The sequence below is a fragment of the Tursiops truncatus genome, chromosome 12 (assembly GCF_011762595.2).
Source record: "Tursiops truncatus isolate mTurTru1 chromosome 12, mTurTru1.mat.Y, whole genome shotgun sequence".
Taxonomy (NCBI): Eukaryota; Metazoa; Chordata; class Mammalia; order Artiodactyla; family Delphinidae; genus Tursiops; species Tursiops truncatus.
In genome coordinates, this window is record NC_047045.1 from 1,793,490 (window position 1) to 1,812,074 (window position 18,585).

The 18,585-nt window shown below is 37.7% G+C and overlaps 1 protein-coding gene across 1 annotated transcript in view; it reads right to left on the minus strand.

Annotated features, from left to right (window-relative positions):
* The window catches only part of EYS (eyes shut homolog), a 1,685,417-nt gene that overhangs the window by 364,398 nt on the left and 1,302,434 nt on the right, over window positions 1–18,585 (minus strand). Inside the window, exon 30 of the mRNA XM_033867388.2 lies at window positions 16,563–16,706. Within this exon, the coding sequence (XP_033723279.1) occupies window positions 16,563–16,706 (144 nt within the window). The remainder of the gene's footprint in view (window positions 1–16,562; window positions 16,707–18,585) is intronic.

The window sequence follows — 18,585 nt, forward strand, 5'->3', positions numbered from 1 at the left end:
CTTTTATTTATTTTTGTGAATATATATATTTAAGATAATGATTTTGTTGTTTTTTTACTCAAGCAATATAAAAAATACCTGTGAAAGTGCACTAAAAGCTGAAATTACAACCCTCAGAAATGGCCAGCAATTGGAGAGAGTGTGGAGAAAAGGGAACCCTCCTACACTGTTGGTGGGAAGGTAAATTGGTATTGCCACTACGGAGCACAGTATGGAGTTTCCTTACAAAACTAAAAGAGTTACGATGTGATCCTGCAATCCCATTCCTGGACATATATCTGGAGAAAGCCATAATTTGAAAAGATACATGTGCCCCAATGTTCACCACAACACTATTTACAATAACCAAGACATGGAAGCAACATAAAAGTTCATCAACAGATGAGTGGATAAAGGTGTGAGATATATATATATATATATATATATATATATATATATATATATATATATATATATGTATACACACACACATAATGGAATATTGCTCAGCTATAAAAAATGAAATAATTTCATTAGCAGCCACATTGATGGACCTAGAGATTACCATACTAAGTGAAGTAAGCCAGACAAAGACAAATATCATATGGTATCACTTATATGTGGAGTCTAAAAATATGATACAAATGAACTAATTTATAAAACAGAAACAGACTCTTAGATATAGAAAATAAACTTTCAGTTACCAAAGGGGAAAGGTAGGGGGGTATAAATTAGGAATCTGGGGGTAACATATAAACACTACTATATATAAAATAAATAACAAGGACTTACTGTATAGCACAGAAAACTATATTCAATGTTTTTAATAATGTATAAGGGAAAAGAATCTGAAAAAGAATACATATATACATATACATATACATATATATATATATATGAATCAATTCGCTGTATACCTGAAAGTAACACAACATTGTAAATCAACTATATTCAGTAAAAAATTAATTAATTAAAAAAAGGGCTAGCATTAATATTTGGCAAACACTTCCATAGATACGAAGGCTGATAACTGGATAGACGAATATATAGAGAGAAAGTTTTTCTTTTTATTAGAGCAAAATCATAGTGTACATGGATTTTAAAATGGAAATTATATTAAATTAGTAGTTCTCAAATTTTTAGGTCTAAGGACCCTTTAGCACACTTAAAATCTACCAAGAAACCCCCAAAAACTTTTGTTTACATGGTTTGCATCTTTTGATACTTATTGTATTAGAATTTAAAACTGAGAAAGTTTTCAAATATTTATCAATTAGTTTAGTTAAAAATAACAATAGGGCTTCCCTGGTGGCGCAGTGGTTGAGAATCCGCCTGCCGATGCAGGGGACACGGGTTTGTGCCCCGGTCCAGGAAGACCCCACATGCCGCGGAGCGGCTGGGCCTGTGAGCCATGGCCACTGAGCCTGCGCATCCGGAGCCTGTGCTCCACAACGGGAGAGGCCACAACAGTGAGAGGCCCGCATACCACACACACACACACACACACAAATAATAATAATAACAATAATAAAATCCATTATATGTTACCTGAATAAACATATTTTGTGAAAAGTATATTTTCCAAAAAAAAAAAAGAAATAATCAGAGTAGTGTTATTCTATTCTTTTGCAAATATATTTAATGTAATGCTTAATAAAAGACAGCTGGATTCTCATATCTACTTCTGTATTCAATCTGTTGTGAATTGTTCACTTTGGTTGAAATATATGAACTCTAGACTCACACAGAATGTAGTTGTAATGGAAGCCTTTCTAAATACAGACAAATTGGGCAAATGGTAGTTCCTTAAAGTTTAGTTGAAAAGTGGAATCTGAAACTCTATTAATGACCTTTACATACTCTGTTACATTAAAATTCCATTGGTATTTCTTGAACTTCGAATGGATATTCTACCTGTGCATGATTTTGTAACATTGTGCATTGACTATTTGAAAAATGTTGGTTCACTGGGTTAAAGAGATCTTTCAAATGTTGACATATTTTATCATATAATATATTAATAAAGCACATTCATTGATATTACTACTGAACTCATCAAAAAGTATTGGGAAGCTCTGAACCTCATTACAGAGGAGGTAAATTTTCTAAAATTCTAATTTTTCTTAGAGAGCTTGAGTTTTATCTTTGTGAACAAATATTGTTAGCTGCCTAACTTGAAATAACAGGTTTGCTTTGTTAATTTTTGAGAAAAAATCTGTAAAATATGCAAGTCTGAACAACCATAGGTTATCTTTTAGTCATTTTTCAAGTCATGTTTTCATAGTACTACTTCAACCAGCAACTTAAAAAAATGCACATGCATTTCCTCAAGTCTGTTTTTATACTTTAGTGTGTAGTATGTAGCAGACTTGCTTTATGTATACTTTCGCTTTGGAAAAAAACATTAAAGAGTTGTATATACAAGGACTGAGAATTTTAAAAGTGAATCTGTTTTTCTGCAACATGAAGAAAAAATTTTGTGTCTGCTTGTGCTTTGAGTGAATAGTTGAGTAGAACAAAATGACTGAATACAATTCGGTGCCACAGCCATGACCCGAGGTGCCAGAAGGTTCATCCACTCTGACTTTTGTATCATGAGTGCAACTGTCAACACAGTGAAAAGGCAAATGTCTTAGTTTTAGTAAAAAAATAATTTTGGTGTTATGGAAACCTGAAAGGGTCTTGAAGATACTCAGGGATCTGGATAAACTTGAACTATCTCTGTATTAGAATTCACATCAATTTAAAAAAAAAAAGAAAATGAAACCAGAGTGAAACTAAAGGTATTGCTGAACCTCAGATAAATGTTTCTTTAACATCTCAGCAAGAATGTCAGAAAACCTAGGTTATCTCTCCCTCCAGGCATCAGGCTCTAGAGAATGGAATAAAAGCAACACTCAGCTCTCCAGGAATGGTTCAGAGAAAAGGGTCAGAAGAGACTGAAAGAATTTAAAATAGGAAAGAAAAAAATCTAGTTCACCCATTGTTTCTTGTCAACTTTCTTTATCTGTGAGCTATTTTGCAACTTTATAAGTTGAGAAAATGAATAATAATTCAAATAATTCTTGTCTATAGAAATGCAATGTGCCTGGTAAAATGTAATTGGTTAGTACACGGAGGTAGAACTGCTTTCCACCACTTTGCAAGTTTGCTTCAGAATTCCTTAAACTTTTTGTATGACTTGGCTCCTTGTATTCTCCTTTGAAGTGGTTGTAGTATCTTACCAGTCCCCTCATCAATTAATAGCTTAAATAAAATCTCTGACGTGTTCATTTTATATGCCTTTTTGAAAAGTATCCTTTAACAAAGGAAAACAAGCTAATTTCAGTTTTTGAAATTATGAGGTATATCAGGAGAAATGATTCACATTATATTAGAGCAAATAAAACCAAAATCAACTCCAAGGAGAAAATTTTTCATCTAATACGTGAATGGGGTCCGAAACATGAATGACAGTTTGATCTGACATCATTTATAAACAAATGATCAGAAGAGATTCATAATTTTGAGTTAAAATAAAACTCAACATCATTCTTTATAGAATTGATGGTAATGAATACAGATTTTATATATATATATATATATATATATATATATATATATATATATATACATACATCTTTATTGGAGTATAATTGCTTTACATATGTCCCCATAACTATTCCCTCTTGCGTCTCCCTCCCTTCCACTCTCCCTATCCCATCCCTCTAGGTGGTCACAAAGCACCGAGCTGATCTACCTGTGCTATGCGGCCACTTCCCACTAGCTATTTATTTTACATTTGGTAGTGTATATATGTCCATGCCACTCTCTCACTTTGTCACAGCTTACCCTTCCCCCTCCCCATATCCTCAAGTCCATTCTCTAGTAGGTCTCTGTCTTTATTCCCATCTTACCTCTAGGTTCTTCATGACATTTTTTTTTTTCTTAGATTCCATATATATGTGTTAGCATACGGTATTTGTCTTTCTCTTTCTGACTTACTTCTCTCTGTATGACAGACTCTAGGTCCATCCACCTCACTACAAATAACCCAGTTTCGTTTCTTTTTATGGTTGAGTACTATTCCATTGTGTATATGTGCCACATCTTCTTTATCCATTCATCTGATGATGGACACTTAGCTTGCTTCCATGTCCTGGCTATTGTAAATAGAGCTGCAATTAATATTTTGGTACTATATGACTCTTTTTGAATTATGGTTTTCTCAGGGTATATGCCCAGTAGTGAGATTGCTGGGTCATATGGTAGTTCTATTTGTAGTTTTGTAAGGAACCTCCATACAATACTCCATAGTGGCTGTAACAATTCACCAGCAGTGCAAGAGTGCTCCCTTTTCTCCACACCCTCTCCAGCACTTAGTGTTTCTAGATCTTTTGATGATGGCCATTCTGACTGGTGTGTGATGATATCTCATTGTAGTTTTTTTTTTTTTTTTTTTTTTTCTGTACGTGGACCTCTCACTGTTGTGGCCTCTACCGTTGTGGAACACAGGCTCCGGACGCACAGGCTCAGTGGCCATGGCTCATGGGCCTAGCCCCTCCACAGCATGTGGGATCTTCCCAGACTGGGGCACAAACTTGTGTCCCTGCATTGGCAGGCGGATTCTCAACCACTGCGCCACCAGGGAAGCCCTCATTGTAGTTTTGATTTTCATTTCTCTAATGATATATGATGTTGAGCATTCTTTCATGTGTTTGTTGGCAACCTGTATACCTTGGCAACCTGTATACCTTGCAGAAATGTCTGTTTAGGTCTTCTGCACATTTTTGGATTGGGTTGTTTGTTTTTTTGTTATTGAGATGCATGAGTTGCTTGTAAAGTTTGGAGATTAATCCTTTGTCAGTTGTTTCATTTGAAAATATTTTCTCCCATTCTGAGGGTTGTCTTTTCATCTTGCTTATGGTTTCCTTTGCTGTGCAAAAGCTTTTAAGTTTCATGAGGTCCCATTTGTTTATTTTTGTTTTTATTTCCATTTCTCTAGAAGGTGGGTCAAAAAGGATCTTGCTGTGATTTATGTCATAGAGTGTTCTGCCTATGTTTTCCTCTAAGAGTTTGATGGTGTCTGGCCTTACATTTAGGTCTTTAATCCATTTTGAGCTTATTTTTGTGTATGGTGCTAGGGAATGTTCTAATCTCATACTTTTACATGTACCTGTCCAGTTTTCCCAGCACCACTTATTGAAGAGTCTCTCCTTTATCCACTGTACATTCCTGCCTCCTTTATCAAAGATAAGGTAAGTTTATCCCTGGGATTTCTATTCTGTTCCATTGACCTGTATTTCTGTTTTTGTGCCAGTACCATATTGTCCTGATTACTGTAGCTTTGTAGTATAGTCTGAAGTAAGGGAGCCTGGTTCCTCCAGCTCCGTTTTTCGTTCTCAAGATTGCTTTGGCTATTCAGAGTCTTTTGTGTTTCCATACAAATTGTGAAATTTCTTGTTCTAGTTCTGTGAAAAATGCCAGTGGTAGTTTGGTAGGGATTGCATTGAATCTGTAGATTGCTTTGGGTAGTAGAGTCATTTTCACAATGTTGATTCTTCCAATACAAGAACATGGTATATCTCTCCATCTATTTGTATCATCTTTAATTTCTTTCATCTGTGTTTTATAATTTTCTGCATACAATTTTTTTGCCTCCTTAAGTAGGTTTATTCATAGATATTTTATTCCTTTTGTTGCAATGGTAAATGGGAGTGTTTTGTTAATTTCACTTTCGGATTTTTCATCATTAGTGTATAAGAATGCGAGAGATTTCTGTGCATTAATTTTGTATCCTGCTACTTTACCTAATTCATTGCTTAGCTCTAGTATTTTTCTGCTAGCATCTTTAGGATTCTCTATATATAGTATCACATCATCTGCAAATAGTAACAGTTTTACTTCTTCTTTTCCGATGTGGATTCCTTTTATTTCATTATCTTCTCTGATTGCTGTGGCTAAAACTTCCAAAACTATGTTGAATGAGAGTGGTGAGAGTGGGTAACCTTGTCTTGTTCCTGATCTTAGTGGAAGTGGTTTCAGATTTTCACCATTGAGGATGATGTTGGCTGTGGGTTTGTCATATATGGCCTTTATTATATTGACGAAAGTTCCCTCTATCCCTACTTTATGGAGGGTTTTTATCATAAATGGGTGTTCTATTTTTTCAAAAGCTTTCTCTGCATCTATTAAGATGATCATATGTTTTTTCTCCTTCAACTTGTTAATATGGTGTATCACATTGATTGATTTGTGTATTTTGAAGAATCCTTGCATTCTGGAATAAACCCCATTTCATCATGGTATGATCCTTTTAATGTGCTCTTGGATTCTCTCTGCTAGTATTTTGTTGAGGATTTTTGCATCTATGTTCATCAGTGATATTGGCCTGTAGTTTTCTTTCTTTGTGACATCCTTGTCTGGTTTTGGTATCAGAGTGATGGTGGCCTCGTAGAATGAGTTTGGGAGTCTTCCTCCCTCTGCTATATTTTGGAAGAGTTTGAAAAAGATAGGTGTTATTGCTTCTCTAATTATTTGATAAAATTCGCCTGTGAAGCCATCTGGTCCCGGGCTTTTGTTTGTTGGAAGATTTTTAATCACAGTTTCAATTTCAGTGCTTGTGATTGGTCTGTTCATATTTTCTATTTCTTCCTGATTCTGTCTTGGCAGGTTGTGTATTTCTATGAATTTTTCCATTTCTTCCAGGTTTTCCATTTTATTGGCATAGAGTTGTTTGTAGTATCTCTCATGATCTTTTGTATTTCTGCAGTGTTAGTTGTTACTTCTCCTTTTTCATTTCTAATTCTATTGATTTGTGTCTTCTCTCTTTTTGTCTTGATGAGTCTGGCTCATGGTTTATCAATTTTGTTTATCTTCTCAAAGAACCACCTTTTAGTTTTTTTGATCTTTGCTATCATTTCTTTCATTTCCTTTTCATTTATTTCTGATCTGATCTTTATGATTTCTTTCCTTCTGCTAACTTTGGAGTTTGTTTGTTCTTCTTTCTCTAGTTGCTTTAGGTGAAAGGTTGGGTTGTTTATTCGAGATGTTTCCTGTTTCTTAAGGTAAGATTTTATTGCTATAAACTTCCCTCTTAGAACTGCTTTTGCTGCATCCCATAGGTTTTGGGTCATCGTGTATTCATTGTCATTCGTTTCTAGGGATTTTTTGATTTCTTCAGTGATCACTTCGTTATTAATTAGTGTATTGTTTAGCCTCCATCTGTTTGTATTTTTTACAGATCTTTTCTTGTAGTTGATATCTCATCTCATAGTGTTGTGGTCGGAAAAGATACTTGATACAATTTCAATTTTCTTAAATTTACCAAGGCTTGATTTGTGACCCAATATATGATCTATCCTGGAAAATGTTCTATGAGCACTTGAGAAAAATGTGTATTCTGTTGTATTTGGATGGAATGTCCAATAAATATCAATTAAGTCCATCTTGTTTAATGTATCATTTAAAGCTTGTGTTTCATTATTTATTTTCATTTTGGATAATTTGTCCATTGGTGAAAGTGGGGTGTTGAAGCCCCTACTATGAATGTGTTACTGTCGATTTCCCCTTTTATTGCTGTTAGTATTTGCCTTATGTATTGACCTGCTCCTATGTTGGGTGCATAAATATTTACAATTGTTATATCATCTTCTTGGTTCGATGTCTTGGTTATTATGCAGTGTCCTTCTTTGTCCCTTGTAATAGTCTTTATTTTAAAGTCTATTTTGTCTGATATTACAATCGTTATTCCACCGTTTTTTTCACTTCCATTTGCATGGAGTATCTTTTTCCATCCCCTCACTTTCAGTCTGTATGTGTCCCTAGGTCTGAAGTGGGTCTCTTGTAGGCAGCATATATATGGGTCCTGTTTTTGTATCCATTCATCCAGTCTGTGTCTTTTGGTAGGAGCATTTAGTCCATTTACATGTAAGGTAATTATCAATATGCATGTTCCTATTCCCATTTTCTTAATTATTTTGGGTTTGTAATTGTAGGTCTTTTCCTTCTCTTGTGTTTCTTGCCTAGAGAAGTTCCTTTAGCATTTGTTGTAAAGCTGGTTTGGTGGTGATGAACTCTCTCAGCTTTTGCTTGTCTGTAAAGGTTTTAATTTCTCCATCAAATCTGAATGAGATCCTTGCTGGGTAGAGTAATCTTGGTTGTAGGTTTTTCTCCTTCATCACTTTAAATATGCCCTGCCAGTCCTTTCTGGCTTGCAGAGTTTCTGCTGATAGATAAGCTCTTAACCTTATGGGGATTCCCTTGTGTGTTATTTTTTTGTTTTTCCCTTGCTACTTTTAATATGTTTTCTTTGTATTTAATTTTTGATAGTTTGATTAATATGTGCCTTGGTGTGTTTCTCCTTGGATTTATCCTGTATGGGACTCTCTGTGCTTCCTGGACTTGATTAACTATTTCCTTTCCCATATTAGTGAAGTTTTCTACTATAATCTGTTCAAATATTTTCTCAGTCCCTTTCTTTTTCTTTTCTTCTTCTGGGACTACTATGATTTGAATGTTGGTGCATTTAATGTTGTCCCAGAGGTCTCTGAGACTGTCCTCAGTTCTTTTTATTCTTTTTCCTTTATTCTGCTCTGCAGTAGTTATTTCCTCTATTTTATCTTCCAGGTCACTTATCCATTCTTCTGCCTCAGTTATTCTGCTATTGATCCCTTCTACAGAATTTTTAATTTCATTTACTGTGTTATTCACCATTGCTTGTTTCCTCTTTAGGTCCTTGTTAAATGTTTCTTGCATTTTCTCTATACTTTTTCCAAGATTTTGGATCATCTTTACTCTCATTATTCAGAATTCTTCTTCAGGTAGACTGCCTATTTCCTCTTCATTTGTTAGGTCTGGTGGGTTTTTATCTTGCTCCTTCATCTGCTGTGTGATTTTCTGTCTTCTCATTTTCTTATCTTACAGTGTTTGGGGTCTCCTTTTTGCAGGCTGCAGGTTTGTATTTCCCGTTGTTTTTGGTATCTTTTCCCAGTGGCTAAAGTTTGTTCAGTGGGTTGTGTAGGCTTCCTTGTGGAGGGGATGAGTGCCTGTGTTCTGGTGGATGAGGCTGGATCTTGTCTTTCTGGTGGGAAGGACCATGTCTGGTGGTGTGTTTTCGGGTGTCTGTGGCCTTATTAGGATTTTAGGCAGCCTTTCTGCTAATGGATAGGGCTGTGTTCCTGTCTTGCTAGTTGTTTGGCACAGGGTGTCCTCCACTGTAGTTTGCTGGTCGTTGAGTGAAGATGGGTGCTAGTGTTGAGATGGAGATCTCTGGGAGATTTTTGCCATTTGATATTAAGTGGACCTGGGAGGTCTCTTGTGGGCAAGTGTCCTGAGGTTGGCTCTCCCACCTCAGAAGCACAGCACTGACTCCTGGCTGCAGCACCAAGAGCCTTTCATTCACATGGCTCAGAATAAAAGGGAGAAAAAATGAAAGAAAGGAAGAAAGAAAGAAAGAAAGAAAGAAAGAAAGAAAGAAAGAAAGAAAGAAAGAAAGAAAGAAAGAAAGAAAGAAAGAAAGAAAGAAAGAAAAAATAAAATAATTAAAATAAAAAAATAATTATTAAGAAAAAAACTTTAAAAAGTAAAACAAAAACAAACCAAAAAAAGCCAGAAAGGCAGAACCTTAGGGCAAATGGTGAAAGCAAAGCTATACAGACAAAATCTCACCCAGAATCATACACATACACACTCACAGAAAGAGGAAAAAATCATCTAGCTTGCTCCCAAAGTCCACCACCTCAATTTGGGATGATTCATTGTCTATTCATGTATTCCACAGATGCAGCGTACATCAAGTTGATTGTGGAGCTTTAATCAGCTGCTTCTGAGGCTGCTGGGAGAGATTTCCCTTTCTCTTCTTTGTTCGCACAGCTCCCGGGGCTCAGCTTTGGATTTGGCCCCGGCTCTGCATGTAGGTCGCCGGAGGGCGTCTGTTCTTCGCTCAGACAGGATGGGGTTAAAGGAGCCGCTGCTTCGGGGACTCTGGCTCACTCAGGCCGGGGGGACAGAGGGGTGCTGATGCGGGGCAAGCTTGCAGCTGCAGAGACGTGCATGATGTTGTACCCGCCTGAGGCACGCCGTGCGTTCTCCCGGGGAAGTTGTCCCTGGATCACGGGACCCTGGCAGTGGTGGGCTGCACAGGCTCCCAGAAGGGAGATGTGGATAGTGTCCTGTGCTCGCACACAGGCTTCTTGGTGGCGGCAGCAGCAGCCTTAGCGTCTCCCGCCCGTCTCTGGGGTCCGCGCTTTTAGCCGCGGCTTGCGCCTGTCTCTGGAGCTCCTTTAAGCAGCGCTCTTAATCCCCTCTCCTCGGGTACCAGGAATCAAAGAGGGAAGAAAAAGTCTCTCGCCTCTTCGGCAGGTCCAGACTTTTTCCCGGACTCCCTCCCGGCTAGCCGTGGCGCACTAACCCCTTCAGGCTGTGTTCACACCGCCAACCCCATTCCACTCCCTGCGCTCTGACCAAAGCCCGAGCCTCAGCTCGCAGCCCTGCCCGCCCCGGCGGGTGAGCAGACAAGCGGGCTGGTGAGTGCCGGTCGGCACCGATCCTCTGTGTGGAAATCTCCCCGCTTTGCCCTCCGCACCCCTGTTGCTGTACTCTCCTCCGCAGCTTCGAAGCTCCCCCCTCCGCCACCTGCAGTCTCCGCCTGCAAAGGGGCTCCTAGTATGTGGAAACCTTTCCTCCTTCACAGCTCCCTCCCACTGGTGCAGGTCCCGTCCCTATTCCTTTGTCTCTGGTTTTTCTTTTTTCTTCGGCCCTACCGAGGTATGTGGGGAATTTCTTGCCTTTTGTGAGGTCTGAGGTCTTCTGCCAGCATTCAGTAGGTGTTCTGTAGGAGATGTTCCACATGTAGATGTATTTCTGGTGTATCTGTGGGGAGGAAGGTGATCTCCACGTCTTACTGTTCCGCCATCTTCCCCCTCTCTCCAGATAATATGTTTATTATATCAGGTACGTAGACAGTTGAGTATGGAAATTTCCATAAAGTGACATGGATTTCTACCATCTCCCATGAAATAAATAACACCATACATTTGTATGGTACTTTGTGTTTTTCAAAACACTTTTAAGTATATGTTTTCAAAACTTGTGAATTTGATAGTACCAATTACATCTGCATGTTTCATAGTCAGATACAAAACGGAAAGTTTCATTGACTGGCTCTATGTTGTACAGTCAGCTCACAACCGATCTGGGCTCAAGTCTTGGGTGATGTTGTTACCTCCTGATACTTGGATCAGAAATGCCTGTGGCAGCAGCTGATGGTCTCTTCCTTCCTGGTACCACCTTGGTGGCATGTGATAAAGACTGTTCTCCCAGCTTGCCCTGGGTTCTCTGCTGAACCCAGGCTTTTGCTGCAGCTCTAGAACTCCACTTTCCCCACTATCCTGAAAGGTTTGTGTTTGTCCAGAGCAGCAGCAATACAACAGCAACCTCAGTAGCTAATGGTTTGCAGACATCATAGAGCAGCATGTATGTAGGATATAGTTGGGGTGAGTTGGCTGGTCCCTGGATGGACAGCAGGCAGAGCAGCTCTGGGGAGGGTGAAAGAGCCTGGAAGCAGGCTGGCATACATAATTCATTATTACATATTTCCCACATGCTGCTGCAGAGTGGGCCAGTTTCTGAAATTTACAGAAAGCCTATTTTAATTTTTCCTAGCCTGCTAACTCTGCTTAACCAGTAAAACAAAGTCATAATTCCAGAGTCTGAGAGGAATGAATCCTCTTTATTTAGATGAAATGGACAAGAATGAAAACTAAAAACTGCACCAATTTCATCTCACTGCTGTCGCAGTCCTGATTTTAGACTTTTTCATGGTCGAATTTTTCTTTTCCACAGTGGAGATGTCTATCAAACGGATGCAACATGAATGACACCCATTTGATAAAAATATCCTGGGCCTCCCATTCCTAGAGTCCTTGTCTGGCAGGCACAAGGGAGGAGGGATTAAAGCATATCTGAACAAGACGTTGGAGCACTTACTGCCCATTGCCGTACGCCAGACACTGTTTTAAGCACGTTAAACGTGGTAGCTCTCTCAATCTTAAAACAACTTTTTAACATCTTTGGTATTGTTATTATTAATATTATTCCATTTTACAGAGATGTTTGGTAATGTGCCAAAGGGCAGAGCCAGGTAGAGTAGCTCCAGAGTAATTTTCCTAATCACTGGTTGACACCATTCCTGAGGTGGGCACGGCAGCAAGTTCAGTCTTGACTAGGCTCATTTCTTTGTTTCTGCCCCTTCCTCTGTCGACCAGGAGTAACCTTGTTCCATTCCCTTATTAATTACATCAGAAGCAGAGTTGAATTGCTCACTGATCTTTTTCTTCATAAATTTCAGTCATAGAAATAGAATCTAGTTGTTTTAAACACAATCGTCTATTTCAAGAGAAGTTTAATGAATCACATCGTTCTAGGTCAAGGATTGGCAAACTCTGCCCCATGGGCCAATTCTGCCATCGACTGGTTTTGTAAGTAAAGTGTTTTCGGAGCACAGCCACATTCATTTATTTACTTTTTCTATGGCTGTTTTCATGCTACACTGGCAGAGTTGAGCAGTTATGACAGACACCGTCTGGTCTGCAGAAAAAAATTACTCTCTGGTTGTTATGGAAAAATTTGCCAACCCCCATTCTGTTCTTAATTGTTTAAGCAGACCCAGGAAAAAGTTATGTTTGATTCAAACTGTGTTTTTTTTTTTTTTTTTTGCGGTATGCGGGCCTCTCACTGTTGTGGCCTCTCCCGTTGCGGAGCACAGGCTCCGGACGCGCAGGCTCAGTGGCCATGGCTCATGCGCCCAGCCACTCCGCGGCATGTGGGATCTTCCCGGACTGGGGTACGAACCCGTGTCCCCTGCATCGGCAGGCGGACTCTCAACCACTGCACCACCAAGGAAGCCCCAGATTCAAACTATGTTTTGACTAAATCCTGAAAAATCTATACCCTTTTGTTGGAAGAAAGTATAGCCATGTTTAACAGAATAGTTCCCTAAAATAAAGTTTCAATAACTACTAATTTTTTATTGTAACCACCAAAGTTGTGTAACTCACAAACAAACTTTAAGAACTATTCTAATCAAGTGCTGATCTATGCAAGGCCCTGGTTGAAGTACTGAGGGTGTGGGTGGAATAGATGTAAAACCCAACTCAGACGATGAGGTGTTCCCTAGTTAGAGAAGAGATATAAGCCCAGATTCCTGGTATTATGAGTCTCCACTCAGCCCCAGTCCTTACTTGTGTACTCCTGTTGAAAAACTGTCACAGTCAGCTTTCTCATGGAGTTAGGCTCATAGGATCTCACCATTGAATGGTGAGAAGCGAGACACAGACCACATCTCATTCATCTTTGTACCCCTCCCAGGGCCTGACAGCATGAAGTGCACTTTGTGGCACTCAGTTACTATTTGTTGAGTTTGACTTTGCTGCCGCATAATGATGATACAATAAAGGGATCTCTAGATGCCGTATGAATGGCCATGCATGACTTCCTGCAACCCTGCTCTCAATCCCACTCTGTCCCTTCTCTGTCTGGAGCAAGCTCCACTGGAAGCTAGTATCAAGGGGTAAAGGCATTCAGGGAACTTTATGCTACACGTTGTAAAATTGATTTAAAAAATGGAGCAAACTTTTTGTATGAGAAAAGATGCTTCTTAATAAGATGTCAGGCAATGCTGTGGTGTCTCACTGGTCTTGGCATAGAAGGTGTCTAATGAAGATATTGTGTATTTTGCTGGGGAAGTCATTTTATAGAGAAAGACAGAGGTTATGATTCTTCAGATTTAATTTTTTTCTTCAGCAATATCAGATATCTCTTCTACCAGTCCTTCCTAAATGCACCAGAAAGGAGGCTTCAATAATCTTATCTGTTCTATCAATTCCTACCTGGAATAAATTTCTAAGACCAGTCCTTTTGCTCTCTTTCTTAAATACAGACCCTAAGTAATATAAAGATTATTTCTGAATTCTGTTCTTCCACTGGAGCTGCTCATGTAATTTGCCTCCTGCATCTCGGTCAAATGTCTTCTCCTAATTCTCAGATCACATCCTTCCAAAGGGCCTGCTTATTTCTTCTCACAGAAATAGCACAGAATGGATTCACCTGCATAGTAATAAATCCCATGACAAAACCTGACTGATGCTGCTTGCTGAACAGAGCTCATTTTCTGAGAGTGCACCTAAAGAGTTTTGTGTGGTCTCACCCCTTCTCCCGTGACCTATTAGCAGCTCCTTTGACTGTGTTCCAGAATTCTGAATTGGTTCAGTGGCAGATTCAAAAAGCTTTCTTTTCATCTTGACTGCTGTTCTCAGAGCTGTCTCTCTCCCACAGAGAGTTCTTTTAAAAACTATCCTTTCTAAGGAATTTTACTGTAACCCCATAAGGATTCAAACTTTATCTCCCTTTTGTTCCCTTTTCAACATCAATTAGTTGTTGAGGCAAACTGAGAAAAGATAAAGCTACAGTTTTGAACTAGGAATATAATTCAAAACTGTCATTGGCTTATCAATCTAATATTTCTCTCTATCGTTTTCCCTTTAATAAGTGATGATACAAAGCAAAAATGTTCAATAAATGTTTGTGAAATGAAATTCAGTTTTTGCTAAAATGTTCAGGAATAGGGAAAAATAGCAAAGGTAAAAAGCAACCCCTCTACCCCCCCCAAAAAAACTTACACTCTAACATCTGTTTTAATTTCCTCACGACTTTTAATTGCTCCTACACATAATATACTGATTTCAAAGGAAAGAAAATTAGTCCTGAAGTCAAATTAAGGGACACCTTTAAAATCGCGGGTGTCTAAATGAACCACAAAAACCTTTGTGTTCATCTGTTGTGAGGCTTTTATGAGGTTGACAGATTCCAAGAGGAGTGAAGACAGCAAACCCATAAACCATTCTGCTGAGGTCTTCCCAAGAGTGTGGGATTAAATTACCACTTACACATGAACAAAAAGAATGTGCTACAGACAAAAATATTTTCTCCCTTCACAGGCTATGAAACTCCCTTGAGTAAACAGTGTCCACACATCCAGTGCTGTGATAGCAACAATTATGTAAGACAAAGACACAGGCTGCTCATTATTCCAAGGGCACTCTTTTCTCATTAATAATTTCTAGTTTGACTTTTTTGGTAGGTCATTGGCTACAAAAGGCAAAATTAATTGTATGGCACTAACATCAGCTTAGGTTTGACTGTTTTAGAGCACCAGCTTGAACAGAGTGGACACACGTGGCATGTATGTCTATGGCCTTCAGAAAGAGAAAGTTGAGTGGCAGTTTGGACGTGGGCCTGCAGCGCAGGCCCAGGGTAGGAGAATTCCCAGAGGTTGTCTGCTTCTTTGGCTATGAGCTGTTTTCAGTTGCTAAAAACACACTTTTCACAAGGAAACACCTTCCATATCTAGGTAACTTAAAACACTGCAAAGCCAGAAAACGACTTTGCTTTCTTTGTGGCTTTAAAGTATTATGTTTATATCTTTTGCTTTATGTTTTGTTTTGTTCCCCCTGAAATGCAATATTACCTCCAAATTTCATAGTCACCTATCACCACTTAGGTTTCCCATATAAAAAATCAGTTTTTCTTTTATTATTTTCTTCTCTTTTTTTTAAACATAAATTAATGAAATAATTAAAGCTATCAATTAAACAGGGGCACTCGCACTCCTAGGAAATAAATAATGCTGGCCTAGTTCTGACAAGTTAGTTTCTTTCTAAAATGTAACATAAATTCCCAGTTTTAACTTAATGTTCAAAGCTTTTAACTATACCCAGTTTTCCAAAAATTCTTCTTTTAGGCATTTTTCTCATATTCAAGTAATAAAAACGTTTAAGTTTTGTTTAGAAAGTACAGTAAGATGAATCGATTTTGCAAAATATTTCAAAGTGGAAGAGAAACTCCTTTGGGAAATAATGAGTTGCCTTACAGTGGATCATCTATCCAAGTACTGAAGACATTGTATCTCCAATATAGGGAACTATTAAAACTATGGTGTATTCATTTCAAAAGAGAAAAAAACAATTGTTACATTTGTAATATTGCAAGCAATACACTTTAGTGGTATTTGCCCATGAGTGAAAGAGACCAAAATGTAGAGAACCCTGTACATGGAGGTATTTCCTTAAACAAATATTGTTAATACTACTTTTTTTTTGCCAGCTAAATTTAAGATAATGCTTAAAGAGTGATAAGAATTTTCCCAACTGTCAAATGAATACCAGCTTTGAAATACTTTTTTCCAAGTTACCAAGTATTGAATGCAATTCATGTTAGTTATTTATATTATAAAAAATATGTTATTTGAAACATTTGCAGCACTACTGTTTCACTGCTATAGCCATATGCTGTCAAATTTATATGCCTGCTGTATTCTTCTTTGCTGGTTCAGAGCCTGTTTGTAAGTCATGTTTCATTAAGTGACTCATAAATTAAAGAAACTGCTAAAGAACACTAGAAAGAAACAAGATTTCTTTTTGGTAATACTTCATTCACTGGGCTAGAAAAGTTTTCCCAAAACATTTAAATTAATAATTCATTAATTCAGTAGGTTAATATTTGAGAAAGAAGCATGACATATAGGAGGTCAAACATTTAATACTCACTGTAGAGAATTGTTCCATTCAAAGTTCTTGTTTGTATAGTCAAGTAGATGTTAACAATTCTGTTACGTTCCTTCCTCAGGGTTGTACAAAAAGGCAGTTCTAAGTAGGAATTCCCATTGAAAGATGGAAAAAATAAACCTGCATCTAAAAAAAAAAAGTCATATTAATATATGTTCTGATAGCATTTTATTGCTAATCAAGTAGATGAGAACATAGCATTTATAGTTAACATTCATATAAAATGATAACACTGGTATTTATAGATATTTGGCCAAACTTCAAGAAATTTAGATATATAAGTATAATAAATTTGTAAAGTCATTGTCTCGAGTAATTAACTACCAGTTCATAGGAAAAAACTTTAAGCAAAAATTTTAGATGGATGAAAAAGATGCCGTGATATTGTATTAAAAATGTGTCCCTGCATATGTGAAATAATAGTTTTCATTAGACTCTTAAAATATCCTGTGATACAAATGGCTGTACATCAAATTACACTCTTAAAATTCATGAATTTTATTTGATGTAATCATACCTCAATAAAAAAGTTTTTAAAAAGTCTAACAAAAAAAGATTAGAAATTTGTCTCATAGAGGTATTTTATTAATATTCATTAATATTTAGTGCTTGTCAATAATACTTAAATATTTTATAAGTAGTATTACCATAATATGCAATGTGATTAATAATTTTTACAGTTATCCTTTTAAAATTATTCTTTAAATGAATTAATCTCATAAAATCTGGAGGCACATAAAATTTGGAAAGTATTTTATTGTCATATATATATTTAGATCTATAGACTTGATACATTGAACAAGTGTAATATAATATATGGGAGGCTAGAGCTTTATTTTTGTCTCTCTCACAATGGGGGAAATTTTCTCTGCCTCTGGGTGAAAACTTGGCAGTCCCTATGAGTCCTACCTTCTTTCTAAGTTATACAATGATACAGAAGCTAATCCAGGCTAAGAAATTTATCAACATTTAAATCTTCCTTTAGAGATATGACTTCCCCAGCCCCCTCCAACCAGCTAAGGCCTGCAGGGCACCTGTCACCCGCTGCCTGTTTTCCGGGCAGGAAGAAGTTGGTTTCTCTTCTTTTTGTGTTCTTAGAGCCTCCTCTCAAGCTAGCTGCTGTTTCAGACACTTTGAGCTTTGCAGAGAGGGCAAAGTGGGCAGAAAGGAGAGAGAAGTTCATAGTAAAGTGTAGCTATTACAGCTGGCCACCAATACTGTTGTAAGCAGTCCTCTGCTCTCTAGGAAGAACAGATGTTTAAAACTGTTTTTCTCACAGTAGGAATGTCAGATAAAATATAGGGAGCTCAGTTAAATTTCAGTTTCAGATAAACAACACATAATTTTTTAGTGTATGTCTCAAACAGTGCATGAGTTAAGCTTATACTAAAAAATTATATGTTGTTCATTTGAAATTCTAATTTAACTGAATGTCCTGTATTTTAACCCTATGACTCATGAGCATTTGTGTAATCTTTAGACACCCTTTGCCAGCTACAATTCCTAGGATTTTGTCTCTTCATTTCTAACTTGGTCCCTTCTGGTTTTTCACATTATATACAGACTCTTGCTGCCAACAACTACTTGCCTGTGTTAAAGCAAGAGTTGCACTGGACAAAGTGAAAGAGGTAAGGAAGACTTTATTCAAGGCTATTGAAATAGGGGAGAGAGGCCAGAACTCAGCTTTTGTTCAACTCCTCTGAAACAAAAGGTGGCAGATTTTTTAAGAGCTGAGGTGGGGGGCCCATGGGCTACCTGTGTCGCTATTTGGCCCTATCCCCTAAAAACATAAACTCTCTCATGTCTTCATCACAGAAGATAGTTTACAGCTTAGAACAAGGCTCCTATCTGCCCACAGAGAGGGCCACTATCTTTATTGATGATTGCATTTCAAAGAGATGGTTCTGGGTCCCAAAGAAAGGCGTCTTTGGTTGTCAAACTGGCAAGAAGATTTTAAAAAGATTTATATCTCAAAAGATGCAAAGAAAGAATTACAACGAAAAGT